Genomic DNA, 23,767 nt, shown 5'->3' with positions numbered 1-23,767 from the left:
TCCGGTTCGAAATGAGAAACAGCCGTTTGCAACGGTGATTATCTCAAGACCCCTGTCAGTCGTTACACACCTTCGTATCGGCTGGAGTAGTCAAATCTCAGGCCTGGCCTCCAGGGGGGTTATCATCACGTTGGGCCGTAACTGAGCCGGACGAGAGAACTACTCGAACTACCTCGAACTCCTTATCAATTCAGGCCGAAAGCAACGGAGCGACGCAACACTGGTTTTTGGCCGAGCGAACCTATAGAATCCATCAGAATCTCCCTTAAACAGCGTACTTTAGGAGCGGCGATACTCAGATCGACATCTAGCCCTGGAGGGGGCTAGCGAGGGAAGATGCCGGGCGGTATATTTTTTGTGTCGTGGGAGTTATGGCAGCAGATGACCTTTGTACGAACACCCTCTGCTTCCATGACACTGTCTCAGGGAAAGTTTGTTGACTCGAGCCCAGGTTCTAGCGATGGGAATCGTGGCCGTCTTCTGTGCGGGTCTGGTGAGATTATGGTGGAACAACCGTTTGATGAAGAAACAAGAGCTGCTGGACGAAGAGAAGAGGGCCCGGCTGGAGCAAATGCGCAAGACAGGCCTCCCCATCAAGCGAGCTAGCGAGATCCCCTTCGGCATTCGCGCCATCCAGAGCGGCGTCGAAGTGGAAGGGATATGGATCTCAAGGCCAACAACGCCTAGCGAGGCACTGGCGGCAAAGCTTGCTTCGTCAAGTACCTCTGCGAGCCACGACTCGGAATCGAAGAGAAAAGGGAGAGGCCACTCGGATGACGGCAAGTCAGGTTCGGTGACGATTACCACCTCGGAGCGGCCAATTCCGAAGCAGAGCGTATCGGACGCTTCCACCCTCCAGAAAACCAGCGATTCCGATTCCATGGATGGTGTTCACTCCGTGCCGACGCCGGCATCGAGATTAGCACAGAGGTCCAAGAGACCGCTATACCGAACCCCCGGTGTCCTGAACGAGGATACACTCCGAAGACTAGAAGGCCAAGGGCAGTCGAAGATACTCTACGACACCTATATGCCGACATCCTCTCGCCGGGATCCGCGGCAGCATAGCGTGCGGAGCTCGGCTTCTTCCTCAGGAGAGTCGGTGGATTCGCAGCCACGGTCAGCGAAGAGCATTAGCGGCAAGAGCTATACGTCGTCTCACAGCTCCAGGTTATACATGCCCAGAAACCCACATGCAGGTAGAGCCGGATACGACGCTGTGCCTCGACAAGGGCCGGAGAGAGAAGTTCGCAGTCCGTTTGAGACCCCAGCACGGACGCACAGCGGATTCTCGCTATTTTCTCAGAGCGACCGGCATACCTCTCTCCTCCAGAGCCGCGACGTGTCTGCTCTGGAGCCCACCTTCGCCCCGGGAGACTTGCACCTCAACAAGGCCTCGCGGCGCGTCAATGATGGATTTGAGATTCTTCCCGCCGGGACCTTTGGGATGCTTGCAGAGATGAATTACGCGGACGAAGCGGATCAGGAGGGCCATAACTCCAGGTCGTCTAACAAGCTGAGGAAGAAGGCTGGAACTTGAAGTAGATCGGCCAGGACCTGGTGCTAACAGCTCCCAAGTCGTGAGCTGGCGTTGAAGTGTAAGAAAGGGGACAAACGGAGCATTAGAAGCTGCCATGCCGGTATTTGTTCTGCTTGAGGGTTGTGATGCTTGGATGGCGCGTATAGACACGGTTTCTCCCAGTGCAGTTTGATTTGTTCACCGAAACAGAGCTGACGGGATAAACGCCTAAAGCCACCCAGTGCGTCGCTGCGAAGTTCAGCTGCTCCCATGGGTGAGGGAATGATGGATAGCTGGCGATGTACTCCGTACGGTCACGTAAGGGATTGTTAGTTCACACAACACAGTAACAAAATAGGAAGCTGGATGGATGAAGAGCAATCCACTCAATTTTGGAAGAGCCTTTTATTATTCGCGAGTCTCTTAAAACGACGGAGTGCCATATTAAAACGACAGAGTACATCCTCGCACACATTATTTCTACCAGCATTCAAGTACCCCCACAGCCAAACTTGAATACACATAACATTAAGTTACCTATATATACAACAATTGAATAGACACACCAAGCTACCTAGGTATACCCATCCAAGCCGAGGCCGCTTAGAACATGATCAATCCGACGTTAAGAACGAATACTGCTTGCTTAATACGCTGTTTGCCCTCTACAATGGCTGCCATTTCCTTAAGGACGTTGCCTTTCGCCTGCCCAAGCTGTGTGGGGCACTTTGGTAGGCTATGTAATTGTACAATGCAGATGTACTCCGTCCTTTTAATACGACACTCCGTCGTTTTAGAAGGGTCGATCATTCGGCCAGCCTGAAGTTGAGCGGGCCTCTGTCCTCCCGCAACTAGGGAAGGGAAATGAAATTTCAATATTCCGAAATTTCAACCCTTCTATGAAATTTTTTCTTTCAAACGGCCTATGAATTTCAATATTTTCATGCCAAGGATTTTTCTCCTATAGTATGTAGGTCAGGAGGCTGCAGGATACTCTATAAGCTTCTCAATTTCATTTTTTTAGGGGCATTTCTCTTGAGTCAGGAATATCTTCAAAATGGCTCTGGATCAGGGGAGTCGAGAGCCCAGCAACAGGGTCGGTTGAAGAAGATACAGGTGGCTGGACATGCATAACCCTAACCCTTGTGGGCTTACCGCCTTCCAAAAGCGGTTAGCTGAAATGGTGGAAATTTCGAAATTCAAGAGCCATTTTTCAGTTTCCGAATTCCGAAGCCGTGATGGAAATTTCCCATCCCTAGCCGCAACCGCCATCGTTGCAGCCTAATCGAGAAGTGGAGACAGCCCCACTGTAGCGCTTTCTCACTTCTAAAGGTTCTGGTCACGGGTTTGCGCGTCGCACTTGCCAACACGAACGCGTTCTGTTCCTGGCTGACAGAACTCCCTTTGTAAACACGTCAAACTCGCACTATCCTCTCCTCTCTGCCTTGTCGCTGAATTTGACAAAACCACCCTATTGAACCATCTCAGCGCGCTGTATCGTAAACTACTACCATGTCTGGACCCGAGGAACACGATGATGCTGCAAATGCCGACGATGGAGGACTGCCGGGTCCCGGTGCCCCTACTCCGCTCTCAGCACTGGAAGTGAGTTGTCATTCCATGCATGGTTTGTTGGGTTACGGCCAAATGGGTTGCTAACAAGGTCGCCGTTGAAGGGTGTGGCTGGAATCACCAAACGCGATGTCCAATTGATTATCAATGGAGGCTACAATACCGTTGAATCTGTTGCATACACCCCACGAAGAGTGCTTGAGCAGATCAATGGGATTTCGGAGCAAAAAGCGGGCAAGATTTTGGCCGAAGCCTCAAAACTGGTCCCAATGGGATTTACCACAGCGACTGAGATGCACCAGCGCCGCAGCGAGCTGATATCCATCACAACCGGCTCTAAGAACCTTGATACACTCCTTGCCGGCGGCATAGAGACGGGCAGTGTAACCGAGATATTCGGCGAGTTCCGAACCGGCAAGTCACAGATCTGCCACACACTGGCTGTAACATGCCAGCTACCATTCGACATGGGCGGCGGCGAAGGGAAGTGTTTGTACATCGACACCGAGGGCACGTTTCGGCCTGTTCGGCTTCTTGCAGTTGCCAACCGCTACGGTCTATCTGGGGAAGAGGTGCTCGACAATGTCGCCTACGCGCGGGCCTACAACTCGGACCATCAGCTGCAACTACTGAACCAAGCCGCAGCCATGATGTGTGAGACTCGTTTCAGCTTGCTCGTCGTCGACTCGGCTACCTCGCTATACCGGACAGATTTCCTGGGTCGTGGAGAGCTGAGCTCGCGGCAGACCCATCTCGCAAAGTTCATGCGGACCCTTCAGCGCCTCGCCGACGAATTTGGCATTGCTGTTGTCATCACCAACCAGGTGGTGGCCCAGGTTGATGGCGGTCCCTCGGCCATGTTTAATCCCGACCCCAAGAAGCCAATCGGTGGCAACATCATTGCGCACGCTAGTACAACACGTATCAGCCTGAAGAAGGGGCGGGGCGAGACGAGAATAGCAAAGATATACGATAGCCCCTGCTTGCCCGAGAGCGACTGTTTGTTCGCCATCAATGAGGATGGCATCGGGGATCCTGCGCCGAAGGATATGGAGAAGGATTGAGCAGCCAGCGAGGCTTACTCAGTCATGGTGGGCCAAAATAGACGGGCATGAGGAAATGACGCGATGCATAGCGAATGGTTCACGGATGTTACGTATAAGAATTGCAGTGCAGCCTGGAGTCTGGAGATGGGCCATACTTGCAGAGAGGACTGATGTTTTATGTGGCAGTGGCTTTCTAATCTCAGAACCTTTTCTGTTGCTGTATGTACATTACATAGGTACGGATTACTGAAGCCCCATTTTTGTAAGAGTCGTCCCCAAAAGTGCAACGAAGTTCCAGTCAGCTGAAGCTGAACGAGCGAGACAAATACGAAGAGTAATTACCAGTGCCAGTGTGGTTAGTAGGCGGAACTTGAGTGCCTCTGTGCGAGAATTTCAAGACACTGTGCAAATTACGGAGTACCTACCTAAGGTACTTGCTGTATTTTGCTTGGCAGACCAGCAAGGCTGCGGGCTAGAATTCTGCCCACCTACCGATATTGAAGCTCAAGAGCTGTATCCCAACCCTCCGTCAACCTACCTTCCGACGACTTTTGGATCCACCGGTTGTCGCAAACAAACGGCGCATGGCGGAAAGATGAGCTCCCGAGATTTTGAGATACTCTACAAAGAGACACGCCTCAATCTAGAGCCTTCGTCGCAATCTTCCATCGTCCAGGTTCGCGTCGCGTCCCACGGACGGTCAAGCTTGTCGCGCAGTATCCCAGCCGCCGACGACGAGAAAGCCTATCGGGCCCGAAATCTAGCAACTGCATCATCCATCTATTACCGAAAACATAACAGCTCGCCTAGGGGATTTTTATGGCGCGTCTTGGAGAATGGCACTGTCCTCAGTCTTCGAGTCGCCGATGTTTGCAAGCAGGAAAAGGATGCCGATGCGCCGCTCATCCTCAACCTGCGTTTCCCTGCCCCAATACGAACTTCCTGCATAGGCTTTGCTGATCCCGAGAGCCATGATGCGCTCTGCATCTATGCAGTCGACTACTCTAATAATCTGCACTCAATCACGCTGCGCCCTGATCACTTCCGGAAGAAGGCTGCGACAGATGGCGGATTCGGCGACTGCTGCAAATCCCACTCGCCTCCCGGCTTCGGATTCAAGCATCCACACCGGCTGATTGTCGTCAATCCCGATCAACTGATTGTGACCATGCACGACGGCGGCATTCTCAGGTTTGATAGGAACAATTCCTATGAATGTACTTGCGCCCCTCCCATCAGTGCGTCGCCGGAAATTGAGGTGCATACTGACATGCCTGCTCCTGGTAGCGAACGGAGCGCCGTGGAAAGAAACCATTTACAATGTTGCCGGATGGGGCCAGAGCTTGCGTGGATTGGTTCCGTTCCAACGGAATCCTACTATCAGATTCGACAAGGTCAACATGGAGTTGACAGCGGCAGCGTCCACAGCAGTCTCGACCATGGGGCGCTCCGACACGGCCTTTTTGTTCACCATCTGCCTCGACCATCGGATGAGGGTATGGGACGTTCAGACAGGCCAGATCCTCTATACCGGCGATATCCTGAACACGAACCGTGATCCACAGGAGGTCGGCAAATGGACCGTCGATCCATCTCAGGGGAACCTGATTCGAATCCTAGAAAACACTCGCGACCAATGCCTCGTCGTAACCTATTCTCCGGTCGGCGCTGGCGAGTTCAAGTTCTGGAAGGTCAAGGCGAACGACCAAGGCTCCATTCATGTTGCCGATTGCTTCCCAGAAGCTCACCTAATACCCCCGAGTCCATCTTCACTGGATGTGTGGACTCTGGCTGATTTCGCCGTCACCCAGCAGCCAGACGGACCTGAGTTGTGGGTGCTGTGGAAGAACAATACTAGCTACCGCGTTCACAGGTTGCAGTTGCACCCCCGGAATGGTGCAGCGCCTTTCGGCGACGGCTGGAAGACGGTATTCATTGATAGCTCTGTCCCAACCGTCCGGGCGTCCGGCCCCTGGAATCCAACCGACTCAGCAGAAAAGTGGCTTGACCTCATTTTCTTCCCGGGACGCTTCTCAAAATCGACGCTCGAAACAGCTCTCGCCATGTACGAAAAAGGGCTGGGTACCTACAAAGAGACAGCCTCGAAAGCCGGCAAGAGCATAGCGGAATCCATCTGCTCCGTGCTCGGGTGTACTACCACACTGGATCGGAGCTCAGGAGGCGGCGTAGATTACGACCAGTTCAGAGCCACAAGCGAGACGCAATGGATGCGTTTTTGGCGCCTCTTACTTGAGCTCGACAAACAGAGGGGCGAGGCACTTTCTCTGGTGTTCGACCCCGAGGAGGGCATGATTTGGGTCGCGTGCGCTGACTTGATTTCCGCTGTCAGGCAGTGCAGCGACCTGGACCGTGTTTACCACAATATCCGGGTTCCCGAGGAGAATAACGAGGACGTGGCCGCTCTGATATCTGCTGGTTTGGTCTTTGTGGAAAGCTTTTCAGACAGCATGATCCAGCTAAGCAAAGCTGCCTTGAGGGCCGAGTTGTATGAAGACTCGGCCCGGTCCGAGAGCGAGCGAATGCAGTTGTTTTTGGACCGTGCAGGATTTTGGACTGCAGTTACAGACGAGGATTGCGCCCAAGTGACAGACACTCTCGGCCAGAACTACCGAACGGTGACCGCAAGACTCTACGAGGACTTGTTCGACCTCATTACTGCTACTAGCGAGGCAAATTCGCAGGAGCTTCGGGAGCCTTTCACTGGATTCGGGAGGAAGGTGGTCGTTCGCGCCGTACAAGAAACCATCGACCTTCACTGGCAGATTCTCTTTAGCCAACTGATTCTGCTTGTTCATATGGAGTTTGACATTGAAAGCGAGGACGCTTCCCCGCTCCACTCACGGTTCGATGTTGGCTCGGTCTATCGACGGTTAATCGACGCTCTTCGGAGGTTGGAGCATCTGAGGTGGATGGCGAAAACCGAGCTGAGCATTTCATCACGGACGACCAGTTCTGGCACACTCTCCCCGACCCTAAGCAAGCGCGGCCAAGACGAGAACCATACCAAAACTGCCCTAGAAGGGCTCACCGGACACCTTTTTGGGCTTCCAGAAAGCAATAATATGCCTCTGCTTTCAAGCATCACAGATCTGGTGCTCGACCTCTGTGCTCCCAGTAGCACGACTGTGTTGTACACATGGCTCCTTCAGTGCTGGCTACTAAAACAGGATAGGCCCGATCTTGCCCTGGAACTTCACCCTTTCGCCGATCAAGATCCATTCTCCACGTATATTCAGGGCCGCGTGTTTATGGCCCTCAGGGACTACGACACTGCCGCCTTCTACTTCAGGAAGGCAGCTATCGGGTTGAGCATATCGATTAAGCACCTAGACCGGCATAGCGCAGGTCTTCTCGACGATACCGAATGGAACCTCCTTAACAGCGGGCTTCCAAATTACTACGCCCATATTGTCAGCCTATACGACCGGCAAAAGGTCTATTCATATGTCATAGAGTTTTCCCGGCTTGCCCTTCAGTTCGTCCAAGCGGACGCACAGGAGGCGGCTGGGACCAAAACTGAGATGCTGAGCCGTCTGTTTACCGCTTCCACAGCGATATCCCATTTCGAGGAAGCTCACTCGGCCCTTCTTGCCATGGAAAACGAAGCTCTCCAGAAGTCCTATTTGCGGAAGCTGGTCGAGAAGATGTGCGAGACAGGTCAGAGCAGCGCGCTCATCAGCCTGCCGTTCTCCGGCCTCCAGGATAAGGTCGACGACATACTCGGCGAGAAGTGCCGGAATACCAAGGACGTGCTGAACGGTGTTCCGTATCATCAGATTCTCTACGCCTGGAGGATCAACCACAACGACTACCGCGGCGGGGCGGCGGTCCTCCTCGACCGGCTCCAGAAGCTCCGCCGCATGGGCGAGGGCGACAAGGTCAACGGCGCCGAAGACGCGCTGGACACCCAGGTGACGCGCCAATACCTGCTGCTCATCAACGCGCTAAGCTGCGTCCCGCCGCAGGAGGCGTATATCCTAGAAGAAGTGCCGCATTGGGAAGAAGAGGTCCGGAAAAGGAAAGTGGATGATGACCTGGAGGGCGGCCTGGACGAGCTGTTGAAGAAACTTGAGGTCGACACGGCGCCGGACGGACAAGCGGCCTTCTCGGAGGAGGAGCAGGCACTCCTGGAGAAGGTGAAGAAATTTTCTACAAAAAGTGTTCAGGAGCTCCCGCCCAGGCGGCTCCTGATGCTTGCAGACCTCCGCAAGCAGTACCAGCTGGAGTTGGACAGGATTGTGGCGATCCAAAACAACCAATTTGGGTTCACAGATGGGGACGACTTGATGGATATGGCTTGAGGGCAACGGGACAGATCGGACATTACATTACGGCGAACGGGAGCAAGGGCAGCATTTCGATGATTGTAATTGTACATGCTCAGCCAAGCAGGGAAGAAAACAAGGGTTTATGATCTCCCAGCTCCTCGAGCCAGTTGATGACGGGCTTTTGTTAGGTTTGTTGCTTAGTCGGTTGGGATGGCATCACCAATGCAAACGACAGCCTAGACGACGAATCAAGTAAACAGCCAAAGAAAACTCTCTCTTAGGAGGCCTGAACCAACGCCTTGCCTATGCTAATAATCACTGGGGACACCGAGGTCTCGTACACGCAAATCGACTCGTTGCCGAGCTCCATTAACCCGCCAACCCCTGAAACCCACACATTATCCCGTGGGGGAAAGTCACGCTGGTATGGCGGCAGCTTTGTTACTTTCAGGGAGTGCTGGTAATGCTTCTTGCCCCCCGTTGGCTAATTCGGGTGCTTGCCGGTAGAGGATGATCTCTGACTGTTTAAAGTATCTCCTGGCGTCTGCGGGGAGGGATTCTGAGTAAGAATTGCGATAATGTCGAGGGCAAAGGAGAAAACTCACCTTCATCAATCAATACAAGACTGAGGTAATATCTGGTTGAGAACTTCTTGTTCACATCTCGGAAGGTCGGGGTTAGGTCGAATCCGCCTAGAAAAAGCCGGATAGGAATTGTCTCTCCCCTTGACGGTGAGCCGTCCATGATCTTGCGAGCTCGAGTCAGCAACCCCTACGAAGCCGCTTTTACAGGGCGACTGAGAATAATCGGCTTACCTCAAAGCGCACCAAAGTCTCGCTCTCATTGTACTGATTTGGGGCGGCGCCCGTCGTCTCGCGCCGGATGATGCTCAGCTCCATGTGTTTGATCTTGAGGCGCACGAGCAGGAAGTAGATGCGGCCGACGATGACGTCCTTGAGGTGGTACTTGCTCTTGCTATACTCGAACTCTATGTGCAGGCAGTCCTCGATGCCCACGTCCATCTTGATGCTGTTGTTCATCTCGGGCGGCATGCGGTAGCTGTAAACCCATATGTCCTTCTCGCGGATCACGTCGGCCATGCGGCGTGACACGGTGACGCGCACAAAGTAGCGCAGCTTGACGTTGATGCCGTTGTACGACTCGTACTGCTTCTCGACGTTCTTGAAGTTGAAGTCGAAGGTCTGCGGGTGCTGCAGCTCGCCTGGCGCGGCCAGCTCCTGGACCAGCGACAGGAACTCGTAGTGGTTGCCCCGGTCGAAGAACATCTCTACAGTGTGGTTTGTCAATCGCAGCGGTTAACCAGCGGTGTCGACCAACGCAACGTGCGCCAAATGGCAAGATTTAAACATAAATAAAAAAAACCAGCGGAGTCGTACCTATGGTGCCGATGAATTGCACCTTAATGCCCGTGTGCTCGAGCCGTTTGCCGTCCTTGGGCCGTATCGTCACGGCGCCCTTGACTGACTCGCCATCCATGTATAGTGGCGCCTTCTCGCGGCGGTTCTTGTCCAGCTTGACGTCGACCATAGACCTCTCGTCGGCATCTTCGAGCACAATGTCGATGTCGACCGGGGTCGCAAAGAAGTAGGACATGGCTGCGACTTGCGGGAGGGCTGCCGTTGCAGCAGGCGGGATTATAGGGTTAGTGCAAACGGCCAGCCGCTTGCCAATTCAGTTTCGAGAGTAGAGACTTTCCGCCAACAAATTGGTTGTTGTTGGACAAAAGAAGCTTTTGAATATTCAAGACGGTTGGCGCTGCGTTTGTTGTCCCAGCTGAGTGGTGCAAGTGAGCTTACGATGGTTGTAACGTTATCGGGGGATGGAGTTGCTGTATTATACTGAAGTACTTCGTACAAGTCAGGTACCTTATGTACTGTACAGTACAGTACAGTACAGGTGCGTCGGTCTTGGCATTCGTCTCCAGGTTCATCAATGGCAGTGATTCAACAGCACATTGGATGCACTGGTTGACAGACAAGCAGACAAACTCCACCTACGCTGTACGTTGCTTCAGCGCTCTAACGAGTGTATAAAGATATCTATAAGACCAAGTTGCAGAGAAGTGTGCAATACACTAGGGCCGTGTACGAAATAGGTATGTACCGTATATTCCTGGGAAATCTGCCCACCGCTACCATAGAGGGGGATGGGGGTCCTACAACAGCTTGCGGTAATACTGTTAGTTTCCCAACAGAGTTAAGATCCCCAGAACAGGCTGTTGTCAGCGTCAACAGTCTTAAGGCATACTATTCAGACCAACAGTATTGAGCAACAGGAACAGGCTGTCTTACAGATATACTGTTCGCTTGGGAGCAGTGTATTTCCAGATTTATTAGCCTGTACTTGGAAATATACTGCCTAGCTAGGAGCACTTAATTCGTTCCAATAGTATTGTATATATCTTTCTTCCCTACCTATATAGCTCCTTCCCTTCCTAACGCTAGGTACCTTATAGTCTTGTATTTTGCATCTCCCATTATGCGTACTTATAGTGTAATTGCCTTGTAATGTAGACTTATAATCTATAAGCTATAAGTTCAATCCTGGTAAGGTTCTTATTTTTCATTATCTTTAAATTCAATCCTTAGGTAGTAGGTAAGGTAGCGCCTACAGGTCCCTCGAGAACGACCTGTAGGGGCTCGACCTTTTGGTCTTGTTTTGTATATAACAGAGATGTAATAGAGCTGTAACAGAGCTGTAACAGTGCCCCCAACAGTCTGTTGTTGTCCGAATAGTATATTAGGGGTCTAACATTATGTACTGGGAACAGTATGTAGTAGTATGGAGCAGTCTGTTCTTCGAACATGCTGTTACGACAAGCTAAGACTGCCCTGCAGGCTACTCTGGCCCGTGTAGGGTAATTACAGCATAGAGTTCAACCACTTATTCTGTTCCGACCGTAATAGACTTACCGAACCTCTGATGTGGGACCCCAATCCCCCTCTATGGTACTGCGCGTACCAAAGCCAGGCGACGTATCTCATTGCTCAATCCTCTTTGGCATCCTAACTGTAAGGTTTGAACCACTGCAGGCCAGTTGCGAGCCGGCTGCCTGGGATTGGTCGCTTGGCTTAGGTACGCGCAGTAGCGGAGGGCGGATTTCCCAGGAATATACGGTAGTCCGTAGGTACTTCTTAGTAATCGACAGACCGCTGAGCTGCGAAAACCATCGATTCAACTGTGCATCGTATCCTGGCGGTTTGTATAAGGCCATAAGCTCCGTACTTCGTAGTCCTGGCTCACCTTGAAGGCTGCATGGCACTTTCGATGTCTTGAATGAGCGATGCAGCACCCCTAAACTTGACAAGTTTGGTGACTTGGGTCCCTGACATGGATAGACGCTCTTGCCGTATCTCATCTCAGCAGAATAGACGGGAACAGTAAGAAGGACACAAGCTTGAAGTCTAGTTGTCTAAGTTGCTTCTGGATCTGCGAAGCGTTGATGCAATATCTCACCACACGAAAGTATTCAACTGACTTGCCCAGTATAAGTACATAACGTTAGTGGTGATGTCTTGATTGAGACTTTTGACAGTGAAGTTGGCGTTAAGAACTTGAGGGAGGTCCCAGCCTGAAAGCACTGGCCCAAATAAGGTACTAACCCCACATTAGACCAGCCTTCCGCCGCCTGGACCAATCACCGCGTCGCTTTTCAGCTCTGCCCTAACAAAAGCTCAAGGCATGATCGGCGCACAACTCGAATTATTCCGGGTCCGCAAAATCGTGGTTTTTCTCGGGCTTGCAACTACCCTTCGTCCACCTCGACGACGAAGCAAAACCTCAACCCTCCTCACTCCCCGGTCACAACGCAAAGATGCGCTACATCCACAGTGAGGAGACCCTCGAGGTCCCCGAGAATGGTACGTGTGCCAATTACAACCCGATGTGCGACCCGAACGAGCGGAGGAGTGATTCGGCGAGAACCCCCGATCCGACGACCGGCAAAGACAAAAGCCCACGATGGAGGATGCAAATGCGGTCCGGGGTGTTGCGGCTGGATAGTGCTGCGGAGCTATTGGGTGGTGGGAAAAATGAACAATTGCTGACAACGTCATGACCTACAGTCAAGGTTTCGATCAAGTCGAGACTGGTCACAGTCGAGGGCCCCAGAGGTGAGCCAAACCCACCCCTACCGGCTGGCCGCAAACGATATACTGGAGAGGGCATATCGCGGAGGGCGTGGTGGGAAATCGCTTTGTCTAACCCGACCGGACACCTTGCAGGCAAGCTCACCAAGGACCTGAGCCACATCGCCGTCAACTTCTCGGTCCTGAAGAAGAACGTGATCGGTATTGAGATTCACCACGGCAGCCGCAAGAACGTTGCCGCCCTCCGTACCGTCCGGACTATCATCAACAACCTGATCATCGGCGTCACAAAGGGCTTCAAGTACAAGATGAGATATGTCTACGCCCACTTTCCGATCAACGTGAACGTGGAGAAGAATGCCGAGACTGGCAACTTCGAGGTCGAAATCCGGTACGTCGCTGGTGGATGAGGATATGTTGGCCCCGCCGCCGAGTACTGCTGGAAGCGACGGCTTGGTACCCTTGGCTTCTAGGAAATGGGAGGAAGGCTGATGTTTGGGTGCAACACAGGAACTTCATCGGCGAGAAGATTGTCCGGAGGGTTGTCATGCAACCCGGTGTCGAGGTCGAGATTTCCAAGGCACAGAAGGACGAGCTGATCCTCAGCGGTAACTCTCTCGAGGGCGTTTCCCAAAGCGCCGCCGACATCCAACAGATTTGCAGAGTGCGGAACAAGGATATCCGGAAGGTGCGTTCAAGCGGGCCGCGGGGTGATATGGGGATGACGGTTGCTAACGCCACAGACAGTTCTTGGACGGTCTTTACGTCTCGGAGAAGGGTAACATTGTTGAGGAGTGATGGACATGCGGCCATGGGTTTCTTTGTGCTTTATGGGTCTCACCGGAGTGGCAAGGGGTCATCGGCATTTGCATGTTTTGTAGCGTAAAAAGTCGCTACTGCAAAATGGGCAACCTTCTGAACCACGGGTCTGGAACAAACCAATATCGCGTTCATGATGAAGCACGTCTTGAGCTAATCGGGAGCTATTTTCCGACGGTCAGGCTGGTTTGAGTTGATGATTCAACCATAGCCCAATTCATACCCTCTTCGGCAATCTATCTTGTCACCGGGAGCGCCAATGTTGTCTCTGGTCAACGCCTCCATGTGGGACGGATGAAATATTGACACAAATGCGAAGATGAATCGGATTGTGATGGCAGGAGGGGGTGAATTTTACTCAGATTCCGTGAAAATGATACTACGGAAAACTTCCACCCAGTCAGAATTGTGCAGCCAGTCTCATGGTACAGCCTCCTTTTACACGTACCCGGCTCGCCGTTATCTCATTCCTCATGCATGCTGCCAAGTCTTCGTGTCCTTCGTATCTTCAGATCTTCATTAACAACCTGCTCCATTCCATCCAGATCTCATGAAAATCGTCTCTTTGAATCTATCGTAACGCCTTAAAACTCCAAATGAAAGAGGAATAGGAGTTCCTGAACAGTTATATACGAGATGAGGGTATTGGAGGGTCGCACTCATGGTGGGAGGTGGCGGGTTCGGTATATACATTGGCGTCGTGGTCTTCATTATGAACTTTGGTATGTTGGGTGGCGGATTGGGTTGTCAACAGGTCATCTGGGCGACCGGTGTGACCTGGCGGATGGCGCCCTCGACACGCGCGTGTGGGTGTGGGTTGTCCTCGTCACCCTGCTCGGCGCCCTGCTCCCCCGTCCGGAGCGCCGGGTCCGTCTGTCGCTGCTGAAAGAGCCTGTGGTGACTGGTGTTAGTGAAGTGGCCCAAGAGAAGACCTAGACAAAGAAGGTCGGGGTGGGGGGAAGGAGAGCGGGGGGTACTCACTGGGGTCACTTGCTGTATAAGACTCGGACCATGAGCTGCTACTGAAATCGCTCCTCGTCTTTGTCGCCGCCTTCTTCTTCTTGTCCCGCCTCAAGCCCAGTAATAGCGCCAGCGTGCCGAGGGCGGCTCCGATGCCGAGCAAGCCCGCACCTTTACTCTTCTCCTTTCGGGATGCTGCCGTGCTGGGGCGGCCGCCGTACCAGGATCCGTGCCCCTCTCGCCGGCCGTGCCGGGTGTAGCGCTCTTCTTCAATGACCGTCTTGGTCTCCTTCTTCTTGCGGATGCCCAGGAGAGCCAGCAGGCCGTGCCACAGACCGCGAACGACGCAGCAGGCGCAAAGCAGGAGAAGCAGAGCCACGCCGGCCAGCGTGCCAACGACGATGCCGGCAATTGCGCCGCCGCTCAGGCCGCCCGCCGTGCCACCGGGGCTCACAGCACCCGTGGTCTCGGATGCGCCCGCAGCAGTGCCTGTTGATGTCGATGTCACCGTGCCGCTGGTTACCCGGTATGGAGCGCTGTATTGGGTTGTGATTGTCTGTCCTCCAGTGACGACGGTCGTGACTCCTGCCCCGCCTCCTCCAGCAACAGCAGAAGGATTCGGCATACATTGCCCCTCACGGGCACAATACTGCCAGGTCGCGCAGCAGATTGTGCCGCAGGCGATTTGGCCCGATCCCGGGGGTGGCACGCAATTTCCTGAGCCTGCGGGGGCGGTAGCGGCAGGGAAATAGGAGCTGTACGTTTTTGTATACGTCTGCGTCACTGTCCAGGTTGTGGTGTACCAAGCGAGGCCACCGCCCGCAGCCGCGGTACACCCGGCGATGCCGTTGGAGGTGTAGCATTGCGACCCGGCCTCGCAGCAGTACTGGTGGTCCATGCCGCAGTACTGTGCGCACCCGCGCGGCATCAGGTATCCGTAGCCGAACTCGTGCAGATCATCTTTTGGGAAAGGAATGGCGACGGCCCGGTGCGCCGCCAAGCCGGCGAACAAAAGCCATAGCGTTGAGCGGAGCCCTGGCGGCGAGGGTCGGGGCGGCATGTTCGGCGGGCGCTTGGACGACCGGGGGCTGACCGGGGGTTTTAGTGGAGATAGGCCTGCGCCGGCCGGCCTGGCTCCCGCGCGGGGGCTCAAGTGAAACTTTTTGAGCGATCGGCAGGGCCGTGCGAGTGTTGAACGGCTGTCTTGTTCTCCTTTTGTTTGTGGCGTTATCTGTCAATTCGGCCCACTGTCGTCGGATGCGACCGAGGTTTTTCTTCGTTTTCTGATTGTGCACCCCAGCCCGCTCAATGAAACCTGGAATCCCGTCCCGAGGTATCTCGGACGACGCTCAAGCTGCTGTTAGTTACTCGAGAGTGACTGTGACTGGAGGCGCAAAAGATTGCCAAAAACAAAAAAAAGGAAGAATGCACAATGTTGTCAGAGATTCCAGTCAGGGTATTCTAGGTCCAGGAGGAAAGCGGAAAGGAATTGGGAGGGTCCAGCAAGGCGGGATTTATTACTGAGGATTTTCCAATGGCTGGTAACATCTAAGTGGTGGTCGGGCGATGGGTGTTCCCAACCTCCTCCGAAGCTCTCAACGCCATGCACCCAACCTCCGGATTTTGTACCTGACCACCCACAAAAGCCCATCACTGGCTTCAAAAAGAGTGTCATTATGGACCCAACGTTTCATTTAATTGACACCTTCATTCCACCTTGCTTTGAAGTTTTCGCCTAGTCGATGCGGCAGGTCCTGTCTAGCTCGAGCGTTGCATCACAAAATGGGGTACCTGCCAGTAGCGTCTGAGCTGGCAGAAAACTGGCTCCTGCTCAGGTTCGGTGCCCCGCCGTTTGGTTCGCTCGGCTCCCATGTCCCCGCCTTGCCGCCTTCCAGGTTGCTGCCCTGGCGTTTGCTTGACGGGACGTCTCGCGCCGGCCCAGATAAGAGGGCCCTTATCGCCGTATAACCCTTGCAGCCCATTAAGCCCCTGTCTGTATCCGTATGTATGTATAATTACACTATACACATACATACGGAGACATGTGGATACACTAGTGACCAGTCCCTCGGTTTGAGCCGAAGCTTTGCACCAGTGGCGCAGGGGCGCATATCGAATCCCTCCAAATGAGGAACCTATTCTTCTTTTTTCTCTGCCGAATTTCTATCGCATTGTCCATAGCATTTAACGCACCATGTGTATTCTTGGGCATCTTGATGCTAGCGTACGAGTCCATCGACGGAAACTCGGAGCGGACAAACGTTTGCCAAGCCTCGTGCTCCACTGTGACCCGGGCATTACGTACGATAATTCTCCGTAACTTACAGTACCGGTAAGCTCTCTGGCTCTGTAACTCTGTTGGCCGTCCCAGCCAGCCAACTGGAACCCACCCACGCCAAGCTTCGGGGGGTGAGCTCAGCTGCCAGACACAACTGGACGACCTAAAACACTTGCATCATCGCATGTTCACCATCGAGCGCATTTGTTTATGTACACGATGTCGCTGGATCCGCCGACGTATCTAGCATCGCTGCAGAGCAACATCCGGCAGCGGCCGATTCCCTGGGACGGGGCTGTGCGCGCGGGCACGCTGACCGAAGAGCAGCTCGCCCGCATCCGCGCCGTCGACAAGGCCAAGAAAGATGCCCGCAAGCAGACCGTCGAGGCCGATCTCGACGGCTATCGTGCGCTGTTTGTCGGTGAGCCTGGGAAGAAGAGCGTGCTGGAATTGGCCGCCAAGCGCCAGGATGTTGTGCATTACATTCTCGTCTTCTTGAGCGATCTGCTTGACAGTGCGTTCCTTCCCTCGCCTCGTTATTCCCTACGGTCAACCTCGCTGCCTGCGCCTGTCTTTTTGGGCAGTCATGGCTGCGACTGATGGGCCTGAGATTCGTCCCCATGCATGCTAACCCTTGTGGCATCGCAGGCGTGCCCGCATTATCGAAAGCTCTGTTCCAAACGGGCGATCCTTACCAGCATTTTCTTCCACTACTCAGCCGTTCCCCCAATCCGGACGATCCAATTCCGCTGCTCACTTCTACCGTGCTCGTTAGTCTCATGGCTGGCTCCAGAGATGAGTCCCCGGCGACGGTAGACAAGGCTTTACCGCTCGTATTCACCTACCTGTCGTCCCTAACCAAGAATTCCGACGCTGGGCTCCAAGACATTGGCGTGCAGGAGTACTCGTCGCTTCTCTACGGCCGTGCGACCAGACAACAGTTCTGGAAGCAGAGAAGCGAGACAATTGCGCCTCTAATCGATATTTTGCGAGCGGCAGCAGGAGTTGGCAGCGGCGACGCCTCGGCCAGCCTTTGGAGTGGAACCACGTCCACGGCCCGGAGCGGCTTCGAGGGTTCACTGGGCGGTGGCATTGGTCTTCAGCTGCTTTACCACGTGCTCCTCGTCATGTGGCAGCTCAGCTTCGAGGCTGCCACAGTCGGTGACGAGCTAAACGAGTAAATCCGTTCCTACGCCCTTTCCCAAGTTTTTGTTCTAGCTAACACAATCTAGTGAATACGACATTGTTTTGCTCTATACACAGCTCCTACGGCTGTCCCCCAAGGAGAAGACCACCCGATTGCTCGTCTCGACCCTGTTAAACCTCCTGGTCCACAATCAGAACACGCTGCTCCCCACAGCAGTCCTTGCGCGGCTTCCAGCTTTATTGCAGAACCTTCAGACCAGGCAATTCTCCGACCCCGATCTCAGGGAGGACATGGATAAGCTTCGCGAGCTGCTCGAGGAATATACCAAGACAAAGACTACGTTCGACGAGTACGTTGGGGAGTTGAACTCGGGCCACTTGCGCTGGTCGCCCCCGCACCGCAATACTGTCTTTTGGGCCGAGAACGCGCGCAAGATTCTCGAATACGAAAATGGCGCCCTCATACGCAAGCTAGCCGACATTATGAAGAAGCCGTGGGACAACGATAAAGCCGTGCTTGCGATTGCGTGCAACGACATTGGCTGCCTCGTCCGCGAGGTGCCCGAGAAGAGGAGCCAGCTGGAGAGATATGGGTTGAAAACTAGGGTGATGGAGCTCATGGGCGAGGCTGACGAGAACGTGCGGTGGGAAAGCTTACGAGCGTTAGGCGGGTGGTTGCAGTACAGCTTTGATACGAAGTGAAGAAGCGTTGGCTCTTTGTTTTTATGGCATTTGTGTATTTCAGCCCGTCCGGGGCCTATAAGCGGGCATATGACATGTTGGAGAGGAATGGCATTTGGAACTGGGTTTAGACTGGCTCAAGCTTATGGATTGTACTTGAATGCGCTTGGTTTTCTCCTTGTCTGCCTGGTAAGTCTCGGTTGACGTGCTCGCGGAGGATGCACATGAGATGTCAATTCCTCGGAATTTTGGAAGATGTTCTCTGGGCAGATGTAAGGAACAAGAACGACATGACATGAAGTTCTTTGGAATTCTCCCAAGTGACATCACGGTACATACAATACATATTGATATCCCTCGTGTCACTAACCCCACATCTCGAAGCCTCATCTTATCGAGTTCTGATCGTCTAAGCAGTGTTCATGCCTCGGACACGGCCAGGAACTTGAAAGGTACTTGTACCTACCGTTAAACTACTTGATCATATCCAAGCTTTGATCATTCAGTTCCCTGCTATTGTCACAAACACTTTATCATCCGCTGAACTTTAATCCTACTACGGCATTGTACACTACAGGACGCACCCTTACGAAAGGCCAGGATGGTCAAGCGAGTATGTCGCTAAATCAAGCCCGACTGAGACAGGCATATGCTAACCCAGCTCCTCACTTATCCAGGTCTACTTCCTAGCGCATGGGGGCATGGTGCAAGGTGAGCCATCGATGCCATTGACATTGGGATTTTGGGACTCGATTGCCATGCAGAATTGAACATGTAGCAGAAGCTCATCGAATGAGTCCTTAGACTTATACCTATGTAATACGAGCGATCCATTGAGCTAACAACTGGTGGACCCTAGGTGTTGGCTTCCGGTAAGAAGAGACCCATTACTCGAACGCCGCTACTATCATCATTCATGCCGGTTATGAACATCACTAAACGAGATCCGACTCGTTTGTATCCTCTCATATCCCCTTCATTTCCTCATCCCAATATTTCTTCTCTACGTAGTCTCGCTCACCTCCGCCGACCAATGTCCAACCAACTGCAAACAGCTACTTCACCCGCCACCGAGCCATCGAGAACAACCTCACCGGCTGGGTCCGGAATACCGACAATAACAAGGTATTTTATTCACACCCTCCCTCTCCCTATCAGTCCTGAGTTGCAGCAACGTCAATAGCAATCCCCCTCGCTGACCAAGTCCCTTTCTCTCTCTTCGTCCCTGGCTCAAAGGTCGAGGGCGAAGCACAGGGCGAAGAGGACGCCCTCGCAACGTTTCTCAAGGCCGTGGACAAGGGACCTCGGCACGCCCACGTAGTCAGGTTGGACAAGGAAGACAGAGAGGTGGTCGAGGGCGAGGAGGGCTTTGAGATCCGTCGATGACGCAGCAGCGGAAGCCGTGTCCAAGAAGCCAGAGACTAGCAAGCAAAGATACCTCGCTCAAGTACCTTAAGATTAATGCGCTACCATGGACGGGATGCATGCAAACACCTAGCCCTAATCTCTAGAGACCAAACTAGTCAAAAGCATCTCTATTCATGCTCATGAACCGCCCCAAGTGCCTAGAGTGGCAATCAATGCCAGAAATTATGCGTCGAACCCTACTCCCCTATTCATTCACAAAACTCAAGTACTAGTGCACTAAGCAAACGTCATTGAGATCTCCTTCTCTTTGCCAAAATCGTCGTCGTCGTCATAGTCATAGTTACCCCGGGTGTCGGCCCAGGGGTCCGCTAGGGTGAGGTTCGGCATGGTCTGTGCCGACTTGATCAACTCTGGTCTCGCAGCAGAGCCCGGAGCTGTCGTTGTCGAGGATGACGAGGGCATGGGTGGTCTGACGTCTTTGTCGTCGTCAAACCCAGTGTCAAAAATCATTTGGATCTGGCCGTCGTCCTCCGCTATCCCATCGCCACCACCATACGCCAAGGCGTATGAAGTGGAAGTATGGTACGCCGGGCTGCTTTCCGCCTTGCTGGCGGGGAATGTGGGCGAACGCGCTCGGGAGGACATTGAAGGGTTGCGGGATTGTTGGCGGTATTCGTAGGACAATCGCCCTTCGTTCGAAGACCGCGGCGGGGCGAGATCGGGGCTCCTGCTCTCACGCAGACTATTGCGCGATGTTCTGGCCCGCGGAGGCGGGCCGGGGCTGGTAGTGGTACTGCTGGAGTTCAATTCGAGCTTGATCGGTGGGAGAGTGCTCTTGATCTCTCTGACCTGAAGCAGCTCTTCGTCGATGTTGCCGTCCTTGTTCCGACTTTCCTTGGCAAGCTCCGCACGGATGGCATCAACATCGAATAGCACGCCGTGGTTGTTGCCCTCCTTATCCTCCGTCTTACCATCCTTGGCGTCCTTGCCAGTCTCCTCATAGACCTCCCATTCGGCCTTCTCTGTCGCCTTCTTCCTCCCAAAGAAGCTGAAGCCACCCTTCTTCCCCTTTCCTTCTTTCGCTAGCTCTCTCCTTGCTTCCTCAATCTCGTTAATTAGTTCACGCTGCCTTTCCTTGTGGTTTTCGGGGTCCGGGTCTTCGATCTCTGTAAACTCATCGCTTTCAACCAGCCAGCCGCATTCGCGCAAAAGGCGAGGCATTGCCGTCCGGTAGTCCATGTGTCCTGTCACAATCCCCGTCACATCCATGTTCTCTACCCCGGGTACGCCCTCGATAGCGGCCAGACCGGCGACGCGCCTGATCCCGCCGTTTGTCAAGCGGAACAGATAGCCCAAAATCCAGTCGTTGCGGTTGTAGCCGTTGACAAAGCGGCCAGATACGACGGCGCGGGCGCGCAAGTACTCATCCGTCTTGACAACGACGGGGCTGCCAAAGAGATAGACGTTCTGCACCAAACCGAAGGCACCCTTCTTGGCGAGCTCCTGGAGGCAGGAGAAAATGACACGGCTGCCAAGAGAGTAGCCCACGAGGGTAATGGGACGTGTGCCCAGGTTACGATCGATGAGTGAATCAGCCAGGATCAAACCGGCCATGGTAGCACGGTCAAGGGAGACAGCCCAGGGGTTGTCGATCAGATACGCAAGTTTGGTAAGAACAACGGGTAACTGAAGGGCCGCCATAAGGGACACAAGGATTGTGCTACCTAGGAGCTGTTGGAGGCCTTGGGTGAGAGCCTAGGAAATCGGTTAATACACAAGAAAACGGTTGATATTGGACCGCGCACGGCAGGGGCTCACCTCAGTGGCAAGGATGTTGATGGTATCACCCATGCTGGTCAGCATTTCGGGCTCCCACAGCACTGAATAAAGGTCGCCCATGACCGGGTCCAGCGTGCTGAAGGGCAGCCGGACATCATCCACCTTGCCTATCATCCACCCGGAGATGGTAACAATCAGGTTCACCCGCTTGTTGTTGTGCAGTGGCCGGTACTCGAACGTCTTGACGGCCCCTGTCCTCCTGTTGGCAGCCCTGACACCGATGATACTGCCTGACGCTGCTGCGCTGGACGTGATGATGGCGGCACCCCCTGCACCAGCGAGGAAACCGCTGGTGCCGCCAACACCGATCGTTGCGAAGCCTGCTGCTAGGCCAGCGCCGATGACAGGCGCAAGCAAACCCGCGGATAAGCCGATGACCAGGCCGCCACCAACCGTGGCAAGTCCCATCATTACGTAGCGCCGCTTGAGGGCGAGCTTGCGGCGGTTCTCCATGTGTTCCTCTTCGTTCCAATTCTCCCTCTCGGCGTTCTGCTGCATCTCGAGCGCGTCCGTTACCTTCTTTTCAAAGCGGCAGATGTCGATCCAGGATATCTCGAGGTCCTTGGCGACCCTCTCCAGTAGAACTCGAGACCTTGCATCGTAGATGGAGTCGGCGATGAGCACCAAGAAGAGGTCACATAGCACGGTCCAACGTATGTCAATGTCGATCTTTTGCGTGGTTGGCATCTGCGACGGCATCTTGACGGGGGTTGTGAGCTCCGTGTCGTCGTCCGCGGAGTAGGGCGGCGGCGGCTCGGCGACCTGCTCGGCCTGAGCATTCACAACCGAGCTCGGCCGCGACGAGGTTGAGTTCGAGAGGGACGTTCTCGGTTCCGATTCGGCGGCCATGGGGTTTCGCACGCGCGCGTTTGCCATCAACACGGGAGTCAGATCCTGCGGCATGACACCGTGCGCGCTCAACTGCTCAATCATGACTTGCTCGTCCGGGCTTATGTCCATATGGGTATAGAGCCTGATCATCATCTTTTGGCTCCACATCTTCATGTTCTCGGCTGCAAGTGCTGTTTGCTTCTTGAACCTGGACGAGGTAGCCTTCGTAGACACAGATTCGAGCTCGCTCAGCATGGCTGAGAGCTCTAATCTTGTGAGTCCAACATAAGCGATTCTCTGACCCTCCGTCAAGAGTTCCTTGGTGGCCTGAAGCTGGCTCACGGCATCCCGCTGATTCTCGTCGTCTTCCGTCATGCTCGTTCCGCCCGCGTCTTTGAACAAATACTGGGTATTTTCATCCATGCTGGTCGCCGACTCGGCGTCGTCATCCAGTAGCACTTTCGTATAGCCTTTCCCAGCGCCCCCGAGCCCCGCATACCCGTACGTCTCATCGTCGGCTTCGTTGTATTCTTTGGCGATCAGTCTGTTGTTGTCGTCATATATGTCGTAGGGCGCGTAGGCGGGCATCACCTGCCACTCCCCGTCATCTTCTTCCTGCTTCTCGGGTTCTTGGGAAGTGAGTTGCTGGTGCGAGTACGCGGACATGGCGACTTTCGCGGCGGCTCCTGGCCCGTCGGCGACGCTCGCATCGTGCTTCACCCCGCTAGCCGGTCGTTGAGGTTTACTAGCCTCAGATACCGCCTGGTCCGCAACCTTGGTCGACACGTCGGCCGACCCTCGCTTGCTCCGCAGCTGGGCATCTTCTGATCTGACGTCCGACGGCCGTTCCTCGGCCTGTGCAGTCGTCCTGGATTTGTTTGCGGCGGCGGTCTCGGCATCCCTAAAATCCTTCTCGCTGGTCGATTCTGCGCCATCTTGTGGTCCGGCCTTCGCGGTCGCCCCGTGCACTTGGTGATTCTCGTTCGACGTGTTGGCTGCGGCTTCAGCATTTGAGGTTCCCTGCTCTGTCTCAACCGGAGTCGAATATTTCCTTATGGGTAGGCCAAAGTCGTCGAGCTCAACAGTCGCAGAACTGGCGGGTTTGGGTTCTGGCTTGGGCGTCGCAGCGGACATCTGATTCTGGGCGGGTTGCGGCGGTCCATCTTCCGTTGCTGTCTTGGACGGGCCGCTCTGGTCATTGCCAGCAGAAGGCCCGTCAACTGCCGGCATGACTGTTTGCTGCTGCTGCTGATGGATGAGGCACGCCGCGCGTCTTGACCGTGAGTCCCGCGAGATTTATTGGGAAATAA

General features: G+C 54.1%; 8 protein-coding genes across 8 annotated transcripts; 4 read left to right on the top strand and 4 right to left on the bottom strand.

The window, feature by feature from the left end:
* Positions 1 to 336: 336 nt before the first annotated feature.
* On the top strand, positions 337 to 1,540 carry N656DRAFT_699751 (uncharacterized protein; the record flags this gene model as incomplete). Its single annotated transcript, XM_064810811.1, has 3 exons — positions 337 to 390; positions 452 to 714; positions 868 to 1,540. The coding sequence occupies 3 exons, from the start codon at positions 337 to 339 to the stop codon at positions 1,538 to 1,540; spliced, it is 990 nt and encodes a 329-aa protein (XP_064674916.1).
* A 3,093-nt stretch (positions 1,541 to 4,633) lies between these two features.
* On the top strand, positions 4,634 to 8,733 carry N656DRAFT_743545 (uncharacterized protein). Its single transcript, XM_064812857.1, has 2 exons — positions 4,634 to 5,354; positions 5,425 to 8,733. Exons 1-2 carry the CDS (start codon positions 4,733 to 4,735, stop codon positions 8,457 to 8,459), a joined length of 3,657 nt encoding a protein of 1,218 aa, XP_064674915.1. The 5' UTR covers positions 4,634 to 4,732; the 3' UTR covers positions 8,460 to 8,733.
* N656DRAFT_773444 (vacuolar protein sorting-associated protein) lies at positions 8,474 to 10,151 on the bottom strand. The gene is made up of 4 exons (XM_064814066.1): positions 9,824 to 10,151; positions 9,242 to 9,714; positions 9,032 to 9,173; positions 8,474 to 8,970 (listed from the first exon to the last, which is right to left on the bottom strand). The coding sequence occupies exons 1-4, from the start codon at positions 10,038 to 10,040 to the stop codon at positions 8,843 to 8,845; spliced, it is 960 nt and encodes a 319-aa protein (XP_064674914.1). The 5' UTR covers positions 10,041 to 10,151; the 3' UTR covers positions 8,474 to 8,842.
* Positions 10,152 to 12,219: 2,068 nt separating this feature from the next.
* Positions 12,220 to 13,825, top strand: N656DRAFT_773441 (60S ribosomal protein L9). Its single transcript, XM_064814065.1, has 5 exons — positions 12,220 to 12,307; positions 12,512 to 12,559; positions 12,671 to 12,926; positions 13,046 to 13,223; positions 13,283 to 13,825. The coding sequence occupies exons 1-5, from the start codon at positions 12,262 to 12,264 to the stop codon at positions 13,331 to 13,333; spliced, it is 579 nt and encodes a 192-aa protein (XP_064674913.1). The 5' UTR covers positions 12,220 to 12,261; the 3' UTR covers positions 13,334 to 13,825.
* N656DRAFT_30094 (uncharacterized protein) lies at positions 13,729 to 15,723 on the bottom strand. The gene is made up of 2 exons (XM_064809172.1): positions 14,336 to 15,723; positions 13,729 to 14,246 (listed from the first exon to the last, which is right to left on the bottom strand). Exons 1-2 carry the CDS (start codon positions 15,372 to 15,374, stop codon positions 14,110 to 14,112), a joined length of 1,176 nt encoding a protein of 391 aa, XP_064674912.1. The 5' UTR covers positions 15,375 to 15,723; the 3' UTR covers positions 13,729 to 14,109.
* N656DRAFT_773439 (uncharacterized protein) lies at positions 15,639 to 16,135 on the bottom strand. The gene has a single exon (XM_064814064.1). The coding sequence runs from the start codon at positions 15,987 to 15,989 to the stop codon at positions 15,753 to 15,755; it is 237 nt and encodes a 78-aa protein (XP_064674911.1). The 5' UTR covers positions 15,990 to 16,135; the 3' UTR covers positions 15,639 to 15,752.
* Positions 16,136 to 16,811: 676 nt separating this feature from the next.
* N656DRAFT_786119 (ARM repeat-containing protein) lies at positions 16,812 to 19,805 on the top strand (the record flags this gene model as incomplete). Its single annotated transcript, XM_064816493.1, has 5 exons — positions 16,812 to 17,106; positions 17,241 to 17,769; positions 17,825 to 18,436; positions 19,475 to 19,544; positions 19,656 to 19,805. 5 exons carry the CDS (start codon positions 16,812 to 16,814, stop codon positions 19,803 to 19,805), a joined length of 1,656 nt encoding a protein of 551 aa, XP_064674910.1.
* A 258-nt stretch (positions 19,806 to 20,063) lies between these two features.
* N656DRAFT_764583 (DUF726-domain-containing protein) lies at positions 20,064 to 23,687 on the bottom strand (the record flags this gene model as incomplete). The annotated part of the gene is made up of 2 exons (XM_064813342.1): positions 20,064 to 21,542; positions 21,606 to 23,687. 2 exons carry the CDS (start codon positions 23,685 to 23,687, stop codon positions 20,064 to 20,066), a joined length of 3,561 nt encoding a protein of 1,186 aa, XP_064674909.1.
* Between the last annotated feature and the right edge of the window lie 80 nt (positions 23,688 to 23,767).

The sequence above is a fragment of the Canariomyces notabilis genome (genome assembly GCF_033297395.1).
Source record: "Canariomyces notabilis strain CBS 508.74 unplaced genomic scaffold N656scaffold_1, whole genome shotgun sequence".
Classification (NCBI taxonomy): Eukaryota; Fungi; Ascomycota; class Sordariomycetes; order Sordariales; family Chaetomiaceae; genus Canariomyces; species Canariomyces notabilis.
Note: the sequence above shows the minus strand (reverse complement) of the source record. Positions and strands in the feature narration are given on the sequence as shown.